The sequence below is a fragment of the Molossus molossus genome, unplaced genomic scaffold (assembly GCF_014108415.1).
Source record: "Molossus molossus isolate mMolMol1 unplaced genomic scaffold, mMolMol1.p scaffold_m16_p_10, whole genome shotgun sequence".
NCBI lineage: Eukaryota > Metazoa > Chordata > Mammalia > Chiroptera > Molossidae > Molossus > Molossus molossus.
This window is the reverse complement of record NW_023425345.1, coordinates 96407516-96426329: the sequence shown is the minus strand read 5'-3', so window position 1 is coordinate 96426329 and position 18814 is coordinate 96407516. Positions and strand designations below refer to the sequence as shown.

The 18814-nt window shown below is 42.9% G+C and overlaps 1 protein-coding gene across 1 annotated transcript in view; it reads right to left on the bottom strand.

The window, feature by feature from the left end:
• ATP8A2 (ATPase phospholipid transporting 8A2) overlaps positions 1 to 18814 on the bottom strand; it is a 253312-nt gene that overhangs the window by 82581 nt on the left and 151917 nt on the right. The window contains exon 24 of the mRNA XM_036251558.1: positions 13320 to 13384. Within this exon, the coding sequence (XP_036107451.1) occupies positions 13320 to 13384 (65 nt within the window). The remainder of the gene's footprint in view (positions 1 to 13319; positions 13385 to 18814) is intronic.

The following is an 18814-nucleotide window of genomic DNA, read 5'->3' as shown; positions in this document are numbered from 1 at the left end:
TTTACCGGTAGAATCTTTTTTTTTTTAACTTATCCTTATTGTTGAATGTATTACAGATGTCCCTCTCCCCCCCCCCCTTGACCCCTTCTCCCCACTCTCACCCCCTCCTGCTTTCCCCACACTACTGTCTGTGTCTATTGGTCGTGCATATATGCATAGAAGTTCTTTGGTTTCTCTCTTCCCGCCCCAACTCCCCACTTCTCCTTGAGTTCATCAGTCTCACAACCAATCTGTACTTCCTAATTCCTGTATCTTTTTCACCCAACACCCCTCCCATCTGGCAACCAACAAAAAGTTCTCTGTATCTATGACTATTTCTGTTCTGCTTGCCAGTTTTGTTTGTAGATTCAATTGTTGATATGTATTGATTGCCATTTTATCATTTCTTTTATCTTCTTCTTCATCAAGGAGACCCTTCAATATTTCATATAATACTGGTTTGGTGGTGATGAACTCCTTTAGCTTCTTCTTGTCTGGGAAACTTTATATGGCCATTGATTCTAAATGATAGCTTTGCAGGATAGAGTAATCTTGGTTGTAGGTTCTTGCTTTTCATCACCTTAAATATTTCTTGCCACTCCTTTCTGGCCTGCAAAGTTTCTTTTGAGAAATCGGCTAGCAGTCTTATGGGAGCTCCGTTGTAGGTAACTAACTGCTTTTCTCTTGCTGCTTTTAAGATTCTCTCTTTGTCTTGAATTTTTACATTTTGATGATGATGTGTCTTGGTATGGACCTCTTTGGGTTCATCTTGTTTGGGACTCTTTGTGCTACCTGGACTTGTATGTCTGTTTCCTTCACTAAGTTAGAGAAGTTTTCTGACATTAGTTTTTTCAAATAGGTTTTCAATTTCTTGCCCTCTCTCTTCTCCTTCTGGCACTCCCATGAGTTGCATGTTGGTATGCTCGAAGTTGTCCCAGAGGCTCCTTACACTATCCTCACTTTTTTTGGATTCTTTTTTCTTTTTGCTATTCTGATTGGGTGTTTTTTGCTTCCTTAAATTCCAAATTGATGAATTGCTCCTTGGCTTCACCTACTCTACTATTGATTCCCTGTAAATTATTCTTTATTTCCGTTAGTGCATCCTTCATTTCTGATTGGTCCTTTATTATGCTCTTGAGGCCCTCACAAAGTTCACTGACATTATCACGAAGTTCCTTGAAATTCTCACTAAGTTCATTGAGTATCCTTATAACCAGTGCTTTGACCTCTGCATCTGTTAGATTGCTTATCGACATTTTGTTTAGTTCTTTTCCTGGAGTTTTGTTTTGTTCTTTCATTTGGGGCATGTTTCTTTGTCTCCTCATTTTGGCTGCCTCCTTGTGTTTGTTTCTATGTATTAGGTAGAGTTTCTATGTCTCCTAGGCTTCCTAGGGTGGCCTGTTGTAATACATGTCCTGTAGGGTCCTGTGGCACAGCCTCCCTGTTCACCCCAGCTGGGCCCTTCAGGTGCACCCCTCATGTGGACTTTATACCCTTCTGTTGTAATTGAGTCTTGATTGCTGTTTGCACATCAGTGGGAGTGTTTTACTCTGGCTGATCAGCTGCAAGGACTGGCTGGGCTCACTAACCACTGACCTCTGACTACCCTGGATGATCAGCTGTGCAGGGGCCCAACACACAGAGCAAGACTTACTTCAGCAGGGCTCTGGTACCCACTGAGTCCATTCCTTGAGCGTGTCACTTGTGGAGGTGGTTGGGTGGTGGTGCTTCGATGTGGTTTGAAGCTGTCCACTGGGTATGCTGGCTCGGGAGCAAGGTCAGCCACTGCCTGTGTTCTACCCAGGGCCACCAGACATAAGCTGCAAACTGATCTGCTGATGGCCGCTTCTTGTGCTGGGCTTGGAGGTGCCCAGACAAAGCCAAGTTGTGAACCAAGGCCGGCTCTTCCTAGTGCCAGGCCTGGGGCCACTTAGAGAGAGGTATGGGGCTCGCTGAGACCAGATGCTACTTGTTTGAGAGATTTTAGGTAACTCTGAAGCAGGATCCAAGACAGGCCAATCCAATGGTAAAGCCACTGGAAACAGCTTGGGTGGGCCTAAAGGTTGGGTGTGGCTGGGCCTCAGGGAATCACCAGGGCAGGGCAAATAGTGTGAGCCAGGTTGCTGGAGTCCCAGATATGGAACCCTGTGGGGGAGGGCTCACCAAAGGAACAACGGCCTCTGCCAGCACATCTGTCCAGGAGAAAGCTGCCTCTCCAGTCCTCACCCTGATGCCAAACAACTCAGTTCTTCCCTGTGTGTCTCTGGTACTTTCAAGCTGCCTCCCCTCTGTGGCACGGGCCCTTTAGGAGGAGCTGCCTGGGACTCTAGAAACCTCAGCCTCCCTCAGCCTCAGTTCCCGCTGGTTTTTACAGCCAGAAGTTATGGGGACTTCTCTTCCTGGCACTGGAACCCTGAGCTGGCAGTCACATGTGGGACAGGGACCCCTCACTCCTTAGGGAGGACCTTCACAGCCGAGGTGTCCTCCTGGTTTTTTTTCTGCCACACATACATGTGTCGGGCGGGGGTTGGGGGGGCAGTCCATCCATACCTCCACCCCTCCTACCAGTCTCCATGTGACTGCTTCTTTAATTTTGTAGTTGAAGGACTTACATTCAGCTTGATTTCAGGCGGTTCTGAAGGATGTTTGTTCCGCAGTTTAGTTGTAATTTTGATGTGGTTGTGGAAGGAGGCGAGAACCATGTTTACCTACATTGCCATCTTGACTGGAAGTTCTTTTTTTAAAAAATCATGGTTTATGGTATACTTACAGAAGAATAAAGTTACTCATTAATATGCTCATCAGAATAAGGATATAGATTACCACACTAACCAAAGATCTATCCAAAGTTTCAGCAAAACTCACGGAAATCTCTACATGTACTTGTTTTCTCCAGTACTTCTCCACCCAATTCTTTGAACCCACTCCAATCTGCCATCCATCTCCACAGTGTACCTCAAACAGTTCCTGAAAGGTCATCAATAACCTCCACACTGCTAAACCAATAAACAATTCTCATACTTTATCACTATATCTATAAAGGAGCATTAGGTACAGTTGTTTCTCCCCTTCTTGAAAGACTTTATTCTATTTGGTTTCCAAGATACCAACCTCTAGTTTCTTTATCTACTTCAATGGCCACACCCTCTTGATCTCCTTTGCTGGCTCTCATGTCCCAAACTTTTAAACAAGATAGTAACTCCTGGAGCTCAATTCTTAACCTCTTTGCTATCTCCAATCGATCCTGGGGATCTCATCAAGTCATATAGCTTTAAAAACCATACATGACAGATCCCAAGATTCTTTCTACATCCTTGACCTCTCCCCTGAACTGCCAGACTTACATATTCAACAGCTTGGCAATATCTAACAGCCTCCTCAACCCTAACATGTCCAAAAAGACTCCTAATTCCCCCACCATACTTGTTCTTCCTACAGTCTTCATCTCAGAAATGGCAACCCAATCTTTCCAGTTGCTCAGAAACAAATGCTTGGAATCTTAACTTTTCATATACCACATTCAATATATCAGCAAATCCTGTCCTCTTTACTTTGAAAATACTATACACCCAGAATCTCACCTGCTAACTGGGCTCTCTGCTTCTGCCCTTGCCTCCTTCTAGTCTACATCTGCCCCAGCAGCCAGATTCCCTTTGAAAAGGTAAATCAAATCATATCACTCTTCTGCTCAGATTCTACCAATGGCTACCTATTTCACTCAGAATAAAGCCAAGTCATAACAATGATCTACTAGATGAACAAGGTATTCTTTTCCTGACCCAGATAAGGTTCCCTGGGGTTCTGAAAATCAGAAAGAACTGATCAAACTCAAGGGACAGCAAATTGTCACCAAAAAAAAAAAAAAAAAGTTACAAGTGGTGCAGACCTTTGAACTTGAAATTAGTATTTATCAAAGATGACCTGACAGGCATGATAAAAGGTGATATTCCAGACTTGTAAACAACTAGAAAACTGGGGGAGGAAATGTATGAAACACCTGTTTTCAGACAATGGACAATAGGCAACACAGGACTATGATCCTTTGAAAAAGAGAAGTTAATGAGGTGAGCCATATGATAGCTGAGGCTTTCTGTTGGAGCTCCTTTTCAAATCATAATTCAGGGAAGAGAAACCCAAGCAGAGTATAGTGTTATAACGGATGTGAGAAGACGGAAATTGGAGCTAGAGAATGCTAGGTGGTTGGAATTTGTGGAGCAGCAAACTGGAGAGGAACCACACACAGAAAGATCTTCAATCTGTAAGGGTTACCTTGTATCTTTGAGCAAACGCTAAATTATGCATGTGTATGATAAAACACCATGAGGAATATATATGAATGAATGAAAGAACAACTATCAGGCCTATAAGATAAACATTCCAAGAGCTCATACAAAATCAGGAGATATTGCCCTGGCCAGTTTGGCTCAGCAGTTAGAGTGTTGGCCCGAGGACTGAGGGTCACAGGTTCTATTCCCAGTCAAGAGCATGTACCTGGGTTGCAGGTTTGACCCCTGGCCCTGGTTGGAGTCATGCAGAAGGCAACTAATCTATGTGTCTCTCACAAATCAATGATTCTCTCTCTCCCTCCCACTTTATCTAAAAATCAACAGAAAATATTCTTGGTGAGGATTAACAACAACAACAACAAATCAGGAGATAGTTAAGTTCCAACCAGCCAAAGTAGAAAAACTACAGTGACTATATAGGGTCTTAGGTGGCAGTTCCAACAAATCTCATCTTGGCAAGAAAACTAAAGTCGTTCTAGAGCAAAGGCTTCTAGACCCACAAGTAACTGCCTGTCAAAACTCAATATTCTTTAAAGGAAAATAACAGAATCCAGATACTTAACAACAAAACATTAACAATAACCATCATACAATAAAAAACATTACTAGATTAAAAAAACACCAACAAAAAAAACCCCATAAAGAAACACAGAAAATGTGACCTACAATCAAGATAAATATTAGCAGATGAAAACAAACCTGGAAAGGATAAATTGTTGCTGGAGAAAAAATTTAAAAGCTCTACCATAAATATATTGAAGTATTTAAAGTAAAACATGAATATAATAAAGAGAAATGAAAGAACCAAATGGTTCTACAGTATAGCTAGAAAAAACACAATTTTAACAGGTGCAAATCCTATACACCAAAAATTATAAAATGTTTACAAGAGAAATTAAAGAAGACCTAAGTAAATAAGAGATATCACATGTCCCTGGATTGGAAATCTCAATACCATTAAAATGTCAAACTGCCCCACATTTATCTATAGATTTAATGTAGTCTTTATAAATGTTCCAATAGGTTTTTTGGAAAAAATCATCAACCTGATTCTAAAATGTATATCAAAATGCAAAGCTCCTAGTACAACCTAAACACTCTTGGGGGAGGGGGAACAAAGTTGGAAGATTTCAACACTTGCTGTAAAGCTACTATAATTAAGACAATGTAGAATTGGGCATAAAGAAAGAGATACACACAAATGAAATAAACTATAGGGTCTAGAAACAGAGTCACATTTGTATGATCAATCAATTTATAACAAACATGTCAAGGTAATTCCATGTGCTTTTCACAAATAATGCTAGAAAAACTAGGTACCCATTGGGGACTAACCTGGACCTCAAACTTTACCTCATACCATGCACAAAAAGTGGATCACAGTCTTAAGTTTATAAGTTAAAACTATAAAAATCCTAGAAAAAGCCCTGGCCGGTTTGGCTCAGCGGTTAGAGCATCAGCCTGCGGTCCCAAGAGACCCGGGTTCGGTTCCCGCTAAGGGCATGTACCTTGGTTGCAGTTTGTCCCCGGCCCTGGTCGGTCGAGCGGGTGGCAGCCACTCGATGTGTCCCTTTCACATCGATGTTTCTCTCTCTCTCTCTCTTCCTCTCTCTCCCTCCCACTCTACCTGAACAAAAAGTGTCCTCGAGTGAGGATAAAAAAAAAAATCCTAGAAAAATAAATAAATAAGTCTTCCCAATCTTGGTGCACGTGTCTATTTCTTAGAGCACCAAAGCTCTAATTATGCAAAAAGAAAAAGAAACTGAACCTCAACAAAATTAAAATCTTCTGCTCTTCAAATATACTGGTACTCGTTTTCTATTGCTGTGTAACATATTACCACAGATGTATCAGCTTAGAACAACGCCACTCCCAGATATTTATCCAAGAGAAATAAAAACATGTGTCCACCCAAAACTATACAAAAAAGACTCACGGACGCTTTATTCATAATGTCCTCAAATTGGAAATCATTGAAATGTCCCTCAACCAATGAGTGAATAAACAAATTGTAATCTATACAATTTAATACTAATGGACTAATGATACCTGCAGCAACACAGATAACTATCCAAATAACTAAGCTGAATGAAGGAAGCCAGACAAAAACAGAGTCTATTGCTTGGTCCTGTGCAATTGTAAGACACGCACAATTAATCCATCATGATAGATCGTAGATCTGTGGTTGCCTAAAGATGAGGAGGGTTGACTGCCAAGGGACACAAGGGAACCCTGGTGGGGAGGGGGTGATGGGTAATGGAAATGCTCACATCGTAAAATTCAATAAATATTGTAGTCACAGACTCACCAGGTCTCTTCCCATGGGAGCCAGGATAGTGACTGAAAAAGAGCGGGCCCTTAAGAATTTGAATGAGAACACCTTTATCAATTTGAATGGATCCAATTCCTTGATGCCCAAATCCCATTCCCTCTCCTTTGCCAGCAGAAGTGGACCCCTCTCTCTCTGAGGACAGCCCTACACCATGCTGGAAAAGCCTGTGATGACATTACTTTTAGTGCCAGATTGTTTCATTACGAATGTATGAAGCTAAACTAAAAGACCCCCCCCCCACCCTTGCACCATGCAATATTTCAAATGGATGGTGGTGATGGCTGAACAATATGAACATATTTAATATCAATGAACAGTGCACTTAAAAATGGTTATGAGGGTAACATAACTTTTTCAGAGGTTGGAGAAGTCTGCAGACCGCTCTTCACAGTCACACGGGGACCTGAAGTCTGCTGTCCTGAATGGGGAGCTCCCTCAAGGCCACGACTTCCAAAGTGGCTCCAGCTGTGCCACGTCCAGCCAGCAATGTGGGGAGAGCTGAGAAACCAGGGCAAGAGACTTCCTCTTCCATGGATAGTGCAGAAATCTCCCACCTCACTTCTGCTCATACCCCACCAATGAGAATGAAATCTCACAGCCGCATCCAGCCGCAGAGAATCTGGGAAATGTAGTCTCTTCCACAGACGTTCTTAATAAATTTTACAAGACTTTGTTTATATTTCTAAGAAGCTTTTCCTTCAGTCATCACACATACTCATTTCATAAAACGTTTTGTATTAAAGAGTTAATATTTTGCTAAACTCCCAACAAACAAAAACCCTGGTCTGGATGGCTTCACAGGGGGGTTTTACCAAATATGCAAAGAAGAACTATCATCTATTCTCCTCAAACTGTTCCAAAAAGTTCAAGACGAAGGAAGACTTCTAAGCTCTTTTTATGAGGCCAGTATAATCCCAATCCCAAAACCAGATAAAGTCACTACAAAGAAAGAAAATTACAGGTCAATATCCCTGATGAATGTAGACTCCAAAATCCTCAACAAAATTTTAGGAAATCATATAATCATATCCAGTAATATATTAAATAAATTATACACCACAACCAAGTGGGATATATCCCAGGGATACAAGGCTGGTACAGTATTCATAAATCAATAAATGTGATGCACCACATAAACAAAATGAAAGATAAAAGCTGTGGTACATATACACAATGGAGTACTATGCAGCTGTCAGAAAGAAAAATCTCTTACCCTTTGAGACGACATGGAGGGACCTGGAGAGTCTTATGCTAAGTGAAATAAGCCAATCAGAGAAAGACAAATACCACATGATCTCACTTATTTGTAGAATATAATGAACAAAATAAGCTGATGAACAAAATAGATCCAGAGACATGGAAGTAGGGAACAGACTGACAAACTTCAGAGGGAAGGGGAGGGGAGAGCAGAAAGAGATAAACCAAAGAACTTATATGCATGTATGCATAACCAATGGACACAGACAACAGTAGGTGAAGGTGGGGAGGGGGGATGTCAATGGGAGAAAAAGAAGGGACATCTGTAAAAAAAAATTAACGTAGAAAAAAAGAATTAATAGTGTTCTTAGAACAAATATATCCTTACCAATGCATCTTTCTTTTCATGGCTCAACGAAAATAGGTTTTTTTTTATATTCCAGCAATTTTCAACCTTTTTAATCTCATGGCACACATAAACTAATTACTAAAATTCTGCAACACACCAAAAAATATATTTTTTGCCGATCTGACAAAAAAAAAAAAAAGGTATAATTTTGATTCATTCACACCAGACAGCTATTGTTATGTTGGCCACTGTCATTTTTTTAATTTGATAGTCTAAGGGAAAAGAGGTCACTGCCCCCGACTAAATAGTCAGGTGTTGCATGTTTTAAAAATCCTTGCAACACACCAGGTGAAAAGTTGCACATGTTAGAAACAGCTACACTTCCATCCAAATATGTAACAAATCTTCTATATTTCCTAATTTGCTCACACAATTGTTTCCTAGAAAATCCTAGCAAGGTTTCCTATAGCTGTCTTATTCATGTACATTTATATACATTTCAATTGTTACCATGTTATTTTCTCTCCGTGACACAAGCAGGAAAACAAATGCCCCCCAAATGGCTTGGCGCTCTTGGCCTGTTACTAACAAATATCAAAAGACGTTTATTATTCAACAGCCAGCAGTGGGTTTTGTGAAACTAAAAACAGTAGCTGGTTTGAATTCCACGCGTTTTTTATAAATTGCTGATAAAACTGTTGATTTTTATTCTCATCCGTAGGAGTCTTCATTTTTAAAGTCTCACTACTCCAAGATGGTTTCATGTTACCACAGCTTGTATTTGAAGATGCTGTAGACATCTCGGGAAGGATTCGTGATTAATGATGATAGCCTGTGGGTAATTTTGAAATTTGTTTAAACTGTCAGAGCCGATCATTGTTTTAACTCATTAAGTAGCTGAAGGAGAGCTTGAACCCGCACACAGGTCAAGCGGTGCCACACTGTTGTAGCTTCTGCTTACACTATTGCTGCTATCTGAATTCATTTTTTTAAATTATTTTTTTATAGGAGTCCTTTTAAGCCAGTACCTTATGAGAGTCGGTTTAACCAACACTAAATATAGTCCACAAATCCATGTAACCGGCACACATAAAGGGCGATGTTTTACAAGGGGCTAAACGCAGACAAAGGGGCGAGAGCCATGTTAAGCCCTGTCCCGTGGGGAACTGCAGCCCTCCCTCCTCCCGCCGTCCCCGAGCCCCGCTTCTGGGGAGTGTGCCAGATATAAGGACTGGGTGTGCCGCTGCAGCCCGCACCTTATCATCCGTCAAGCTGATTTCTTGGTACTTTTTTTAACCTAATAAAAGAAAAATCACATTTTCTTCTAACATATGATCATCTAGTGCCCCCTTGGGGTGTACATCACCACACAGAACTCAATCCTCATTTCAAAGACCACTGATCTCATCTATATCACAGACTGCAGACCTTATTTTGGCAACAGCTGAAACACCCAAAACAGAGGGATGAATCCTAATCATGTATAAGCATTCGGAGTCCTGGCCTGGACATACTTATTGGCCCAGTGAAGGTGACAGACGCCAGCTCCGGGTCTTGAGGTGAGCCCCTCCGTTCCCCTGGAATCTACATGAGAGGGGAAGTAAGGGAGGCCAGACCCGAGGCTTCTGAGTCTTGGGCCACGTCCTTCGTCTGTCCTCTCTGCTTCATCGTCAGAGCCCGGCAACGTTACAAACCCCGCTGGAGCTCTGCCGGTTTACTCTGTCTCGGACTCCCTGCTCCAGCGCTCTGCTTTCATACAGACCCACCGAGGGAAACTTTAATGCGACAGGAATGCCTTTCACCCAAGTGAAAAATTAGGGGGAATAAGTAGGAAAGAGGAGGTGGAAGGGGAAGAGGGGCACTGGTCAGAGTATGGAGTGCCCCTTCGAGCAGGGAACAAAAAAGTACGCAGAAATCGAACCTCCGCTCAGTAGATGCTGAGTACCTTCCAGACGTTATGCTAAAAGATATTCAAAACTGGTTAAGGAAGCCGCGCTCTTCACAGGCTACCAAGGGAAGTCAGGCACACACCCATAAAACCTTGTCTGGCTTCACAACCAGCCCTCGGCCAAGGGAAGCCCAACGCCTCGATCTGTGCCCTAAGCTTTAACCTGCTGTGCAGACTTCAAGTCCATTTCTTGGATTCCAGAGAATGCCTGGTATAAAAGGAAAATACAGGCTCACTTCTACGTCACCTCCAGAAAAAGAGGTTTATTTCAAGACTGCGGAGGCCTCCGAATGGGACCTCTCGGAAAACCAGGAGGCTCCAGCACAGACACCCCGGGGGTGCACACAGGGCTACGGGATGCCTCCCGGGGTCTGGGCATTTCCCTCACCAGCACTGCACTCTCCTGTCCACCAGCGAGCTGCGTTGGCGTCCTCGGTTGTCACCCTCCTAATGTCAGCTTGCACTCGGCCCTCGGCTACTCTGGGCACTGCCTCATCGGCATGACCTTTTCGATAGAAGTTCTAACTGGTAACTGGAACACTATCTTAACGTTTTTCATTCATTCATTCAAACATTTACGGGATATCTAATTTGTGCAAAGCACAGCCTTGAAGGTAGAAATGCCCAGTTTAAAAAAAAGAAAAATCAAACTTTTGCTCCATGGACCTTATGTTCTAAGGAACTAGATGGAGACAGACTACATATACAGTATTTCACAAGAACAAAATAACCACAAACAACCTGATTTAAAAATGGGCAAAGGAATGACTACTTCTCCTAAGAAGACATACCAATGGCCAATAAGCACATGAAAAGATGCTCAGCATCACCAATCATTAGGGAAATACAGATCAAAGCCACCCTGAGGTACCACCTCATAGCCATCTGAATATTACCATCAAATAATTTTTTAAATTTTTAATAAAAGTAAAGAACAGTGTTGGTCAGGATATGGAGAAACTGAAACACTTGTGCACTGTTGGTGGGAATGTCAAATGAACAACAGTTGTAGAAAATAGTGTGGCAGGCAGTTCCTCAAAGAGTTACACACAAAATCACCACATGATCCAGCCATTCCACTTCTGAGGATAGTATGGCCAAAAAAATTGAAGGGTCTCAAAAAGAGATTCATCACCTGTCTTCATAGCAACATTATTCACAATTGCCCCAAGGTAGAAGCAACCCAAGTGTCCATTGACAACTAAATGGATAAACAAAATGTGGTACATACATACAATGGACTATTATTCAGCCTTTTAAAAAAAGCAAATTCTGACACATGCTTCAACTTGATGAACCTGGAGGACGTTTTGCTAAATAAAATACATCAGACACAAAGAGACAAAAAATACTGTATGATTTCACTTATATGAGGTACCTAGAAGAGTCAGATTCACAGAGACAGAAGGTACAGTGATAGTTACCAGGGATTTAGGAGTAGGAGGGGAGGAGTTGTGGTTTAAGGGGTATAGACTTTTTTTTTTTTTTAATCCTCACCCGAGGACATTTTTTCAATTTTTTACTCAGAGCGGGAAGGAGAGAGAGGAAGAGAGAGAAACATCGATGTGAAAGGGACACATCGAGTGGCTGCCACCCACACGACACAACCAGGGCCGGGGACAAACTGCAGCCAAGGTACATGCCCTTAGCGGGAATCGAACCCGGGTCTCTGTGGACCGCAGGCTGACGCTCTAACCGCTGAGCCAAACCGGCCAGGGCAAGGGGTGTAGACTTTTTGTTTTGTAAAACAAAAACAGTTATGGGGATGGATGGTGGTGATGGCTGAACAATATGAACATATTTAATACCACTGAACGGTGCACTTAAAAATGGTTAGGAGGGTAAACCTTATGTTACTATCTTATATTACTTTATAATATATAATACTATTATGATTATTATATATTTTATATATCATAATTACATATTAATAATATGTATTATTTCCAAAGATGAAAAGTTTGATAGAAACAAATACCGGCAATTGGGACAGGAAGTGCCGGGGAGAAGGGGACTGGGGCGGGGAGGGCTTCCCCAGCAGCCCAGAGCAGAGCATCTGAGTCCAGAGATGAGGGCCGACCTGAGTCAGGGCTTCCTCGGGCAGAGACACAGGACTCCCTGAGACAAAGCCTGATGCTCTCAGCCAGGGGGCGCTATCGTCAATGGTGCCTTCGGAGGTCTGAGGAGGTCCAGTGCCTTGGCCTTCAGTGGGGTCCACGGCCTCGCCAGTTCCAAGCACAGAGATCTCTGTATTTATTATATGCCTCTGTTTAAAGTGGTAGCCGAGCCTGTCACCTGCTCCCAGGGCTGCCCGTTAAGTATCCTGACTGGCACTGTGGCGGTGGGCGCCTGCCAGAACCAAGCCCTTGCTTTTTTTTGTTTTGTTTTTTTAAAAATATTTTTATTGTTTTTTGAGAGAGAGAGACAGAAACATTGACGTGGGAGAGATACGTTGATCGGCTGCCTCCTGCACACCCCCCACCGGGGATGAAGCCCGAGCCCCAGGCATGTGCCCTGACTGGGAATTGAACCGGGACCTCTTAGTCCCTGGGACGATGCTCAGTCCACTGAGCCACACCAGTCAGGCAGAAACAAGCCCTTGTTAAAAGTCCTAGCAAATAAATCTCATTGTTCAGCTCATATTTTCATGTCAAACCACCTCCCAGATCACTGGTTAGCTCCGATCAGTTCCCACCCCGTCCCATCAGTGGCTTTAGGCCATGCGCTGGGTGCGGATCGAACGCTCACAGAACCACGCCGTCCATTTCTCTGTGAGCTGGTGGCACTGGGTGTCAGAGAACTGAGTGCACATGTATCCTCTCACTACATATATTTAAACAGCTCCTGACACTTGAATGCTATCTTTATTTTCAAGTTTGTACTAGAAAGAAAATCCTACGAGTCTCCTTAGTAACCAACACTGGAGTTAACCATCACCACATAACATAAATCATAACAGGAAGTTAAACCGGATTAAAACTATCCCATTTTACATGAACAATCCTAGGTGAGTAAAATATTAAGTATTCTCATGTAGCAATATTCTCAGCTTACTGTTTTGATGTTTAAATTTATGACTTTACGATATTCATTCATAAAAAGAAAAACACGCAGAAACACAGTTTTACAACAGTTTAGTAAAAAAAAATAAACCCTGACAATCAGTCATAGTAGAAACAAAGAGTTCAATACAAGTACATCAAATGCTACTTTTGAAAAACTACTTACATCCAAAGAATCCTCCTTCAGTAGAATAAGGGCCATATTCTGTGACACCAACCGGCAGGAATATCCTAAGGAAAAGAAGGAACAATACATGTGAATTTGTCCTTCCTTCCATGAACTAAATGTTTTCCAGAGCTGGTGTGAACTCAGCCTCCCTCCTGATACCTTTCTTATTACCACTTTAAAGCTATTGGTTCATACAGAAGAACTGGGCAAAAGTGAGGGGTAGAAAACACGTTAAATAGATTTGGATTCCTGCAGACAGCTTGAACAGAACTGGTCGAGAAGGTCTCCATAGCTAATGGCTAAAATAAATACCTGTCAATTTTCCATGGATTTCTCTTTACCCTTGTTATCCTTGTATGACATGAGGATAAGCCTTAGGTTATCTAAAATAACAGCAAACACTTTAGGAAGACAAATAATATCTCCTAGTGCGCCTACATCAACATGAACTTGCCTATCATCACACTGAGATCCCTCGTTTGCTTTTTAAAAAGCAGCTCATTCTCACAGCAGATTTCAAAGGAATACTATTATACATCGCAGCAGTCAATTTCCCACCAAACGTTTAAGGCAATCTCCATTCCAAAATTAAACCTGAGTTTAAAAAAAAAAAAATTTGTTGTAATTCTTATCAACAATTTCCATCACCTTTTTAATTTTATTTTTAATCCTCACCCAAGAACATTTTTGCATTTCTCTTCAGATAGAGCGGAGGGAGAGCGGAAGGAAGAGAACGAGAGAAACGTCAATGTGAGAGAGACACATCGAGTGGCTGCCACCCACATCACCCCAACCGGGGCCGGGGACAAACTGCAACCGATGTACGTGCTCTTAGTGGGTACTGAAACGGGACTCTCTGGTCTGCAGGCCGACACTCTAACCACTGACCCAAACAGGCCAGGGCTCCATCATCTTTTTAAATAAAGTTATCTCTATAAACGATGCAAGACAGTCTTTTCTACTTTTCCTCCCAGAAGGTGCACGTACTTCCTACGAGGCTGTTTCCTACTCCGTCTTTGCAGTCCACTCCAGACAGCTGGAGACCCTCCGAGACACACAGACAGAGCTGAGAGCCTCTCCTGACTCCTCCCCTTCAAATCCACAAGCTCTGGGCAGCAGGCAGCTCCAGCAAACCCCGGGATGGGAGCTCCAGCCCTTCTTTCCAAAGACCCTCCACCCTCTCGGTGCCCCTTGACAGAGAGCTGAAATCAACATGTGGTTTTCACCAACCCTCATCTCAATTTATCTCATTGAGAAAAGACGCCTACCACTCAGAACACTGGCCCTCATAACCAGTTTTTTTCTCAGTATTGCCTTAAGGTAATGGAGCAATGATTTACAGAAAATGAAACAAATCATCAACACGTAGAATTTCAACCTCGGAGCACGTACATATGTGATCATCTCAAGAAAGGACCTCAACCAATGCTGCTCCGGAGGCCGGGAGGAGCCAGGTCTCTCTGCACAGCCGCTGAACTAGCCATGCCCACGGGCGCTACACCGAACTAGGAAAGGAGCCAGCACTGAACCCACGCATGTACCTGCTCAGTTTCCCCAGCTGGTCCCCGCTCAGCTCGAGGAAACCCTGCTAACGGCACACAGTCGAATTCAAGGCAGGCAAAAATTAAGAAGAAGAAAAATCTTGTTTTTTGGTGGAAGAGACAATAAATTTTTTTGTTTGTTTATTTGGGAATGTACAAGGCATATCCTTCACTGTCATTTGAGAGGGATATTTTGTAAATCATCTCAGAACACAGATTTTAAAGCACACACTTATGGCTTTTCCCCACACTGTTATTTATTTTAAAGCAATACCATAAAAATATAGCCCAGGGTGTTAACAATAGATATCTCAAGGGAATGAGGTTATTTCGCTTGTTAAAACCACCACGTATTATTTTTAAACATTGAAACAAACTGAGTGGTTAAATCATAATTAAATAACTAAAATCATAATACCAAACAAAACTAAACCAAAAAAAAAACAAAGGAGGAAACATGAAACAATTTTCTATGCATTTTCAAACTCATTCAAGTGTATAGTTTAACAACAGTGATGAGTAAAAATGAGAACTTCCCAGAATGCCAGTCAGCTTTCTGCATGGTAGGACTAAATTAATTGAACTCTTTGTTTTCTATTAAAATTTTATAAATGTATTCCTTCTTCCTATAAAGTCTTAGATTAGGTCCAGAAGGGAGGTCTGCATTTCCTTTTCATTCACAAAAGGGGATATTGCGACCTTAATCACTTCCCTCAAGGTCAGGCTTACTCTTTCTTCATCCCCAGAGACTTCCAGCAACTTCATGCAACACAGACTGTCACCAATTTCGTGTCCCGGACGCGGAAGGATTTGCTGGTAGTTTTTGATTTAAACAACAGCTGCAGAAGTGAGCTGTAAGTTTTAAGCCCTCGCTTGCTGCTTTATTCTATATTTTTCAATTTAAGTGAAATGCCACTTGACAACTGAAGCTGCACAAGGGTATTATGGGAAAACTCTAAGTATTTTCTTAGCCATTGCAGGGAAGGGGAAATAAATAAAACACTGACACTTTCACGGATTTAAATATACAGAATAAAGGCTTCTGAGAAAAAACAGGTTGGTTTTTTTGTAATTTGGAAAATGAAGCGAGATTTTGCTTAGAGAATTATCACACAGAACACTTGCTCTAGGCAGACCATGGACGTTTAACACAGTTAATTGCGACTTAGCTAATGTGGCAAATCAAATTATGTCAGTCCAGGTTTGGCGTGCTTGATTTCTAATGTTTTTGGATAAAATGAGATCAACTCTTGGAGAAGAGCCAGGTACGAAATGTCAATCCACACTTGTAAATTGAGATCCAGTTCTTTAATCTCGCAGTCGAACAAAACGACCGTAAAGTGACTGCGATGAGAACCTGGGGGATTTCACTTTCTACCGCAGCTGAGATGAACGGCACACTACAGAGGCCTTCGTCTTTCAACCACCTGAGCACAGTCAACACTCGGAGGAATCCAAATAGTACGGAGTCTACGGAACTTAGAGCAGGACTGGATTTTAACACAATAAAATAACAATTCACACCAGGAAATATTACCAAACCAAATCTCTCAGATCTCGCCATCAATGTCTGTTTTTCTGAGGTAAGCTCATATTGTTAAAGATATCCAAACCCCCTTTTTTTGGTGGCAGTTTTGGAAGGGTTGGGAACAATTGATTTACCCTTCCTGACCACACATCCTGAGATTCGATGGGTCGAGCTGCCCGTCGTCGGGATGAACGCGGCTCCAAGCCCTCAGTGAGTCGCTGGTTCTAAATGTCTCCACAGAGAAGGCAGTGGGTCAGTGCTTGAGTGCGGGAGGCGCACTGTCACACGTCAGGAAGGGGTGCTAACAGCTGGTGCCCCGACTCTTCCAGATGGGGTCACGGAGGCTCAGCACAGAGCCCTTATTCGCCTGGAGAACCAGGCAGCTGACTGGCCCATGGAACCGCACCCGGCACCCTGCCCTGCGGGTCCCACAGACCCTTCGCAGGAATGCACGTCACGCGCCGGAACACCCCCACTCACTGGTGACCTTCCCCCGACCTGGGCTGTTGTGACCTATTCCGTGCTGAGCCTTTTTCTTTGCTTGTCTCCTAAACAAATTCTTGGTCTCAAGTTTTAGTTCTATCTCATCTGGGAAGCCTTCCCTCGTCTTTTTCGGCTCAGATGTTTTTCCTTCTGGGAAGTGAGTATCAGGTGTGGCGGTCACTTGCTTAGATGTCCAGCTATGTCCCCTATGTGACCTAGGCTGAGTTGTTGGCTATTTCTGTGCCTCAGTTCTATCTTGGAAGAGGAGAGAATGCTCATCTCAAAGGGGAATTAAAGGACTCAGCACAGTTACTTGGCACCTTACAGCTGACATTTACTGAGTAACTATTACTAATGCCAGTCATGCTTAATAGCTAGATTGCATAATTACAACTTTCCCATCTATATCGCTCTCTAAATTGTCTCACCGTTAACTCATCCCTTAGTAGATAATGTAAGTTCCCCAGGCCAATAGCAGACCATCAGGCAACAACGCCAGCTGCAGGTGATCAAAGAAATAACACGTGGGAAAAACATGAAGACTGGGAATTGCCACCAACGATGCCCAGCTTCGCCTGAGGAGGGGTCTGTCTTCCTTTCAACGGCCAAGGCAGTCTGTAGGTAACGACAGGGTGGCCAAGCCCCATATCTACTCACTTCTAAAACATTAAACTCAGACTATTCGAATTGCTTTCAAAGAGTCAAACGAAGGGAAGCCACATGCAGGGGGAGGGGCGGCAATGCCAACTCAGACGTGGACGACGAGGAAAGCCTTCTCCAACTTGCTGACTTTACAATGGAATACGCACCAGGATTTTGTTCTCACGCATCCTACACGCATTAGAAACCAAGTGTAGGTTCTGAAAATTCCACGTTCATTGTCTGACAACTTAACAGATGTTTTATCCAGGGGTAATAAAGAAATGATAACTACACAATGCAGAAAGGCCGCATCTGAGATTTCACTTTAGATGAACTGATGCCACATTTTTAAGCTAAAATAGAAAATTGCCAACTGCTTGACACACAGCTAGTTCGCATCAAGGCAAGCGTGGCATAGCAGGGGTCTGGCCTCGTGCCAGCTCCCAACCACCTGAGCTCACAGGCAAGATGACTGTCTATCTGCACATACTCACTGGCTCATGAGAGACACAAATACCCCGGAGCTCAATTTGACTAACTCTATATACATGCAAAGCATGAACGAAAAGTTACACTTTAAAAGAAATCCTCAAGCTATGATCGACAGGTCGGTCAAACACGAAAGAGTGCTGAGAACCCAAACACACTATGGGTCACCCCTAAATGTGATCTCTTCCTGCACGTACCACTGAGGACATGCTGCCAATTAAAACTGTTAGAGTCAACAACCATAAGATATCCCAATTTCAGAGACGCTGAATTACAAAAACAGCGTGCCCCCTCAAATGAGTACCGTTCTCCCCCCCAACCCCCCGTCTCTAACTCACATTTCAGGGAACGGATTTTGCAAAAGCTCTATGAATCTGTTTAAAATGAGACTTGCCCCAAAAGTCAAGAGCCCTGAGACCCAGTAACTGCTTGTCATTAAGTAGAGGGTAACCTGCAGAAACTCTGTGTTTCCCCCTTGAGCTAAGACTGTTCACGTGTTAAGACTAGAGATGGTGCCCAGGGAGCACGCCTGGCACAGAGCCTGGCAGACTCATGTGTCCTCTTCTTACTTCATCTCAAGTAGCACTGCTAGACACTTGATCTTCTTCCCAAATGTCTCCTGGGTACCCGAATGCACACATAAGGTGCACAAAATTGTGCAGAATATCCAGCCAGTATGATGGGAGACAGAGCAGTAACGGTGCGTATTACCGAGGGTTAGGGTTAGGGTTAGGCTAGGACACAGGCTCACAACCAGACCATCTGGGGCAGGACCTTGCTCTGCATGAAGCTGTTGCCTGTGGCGTGAC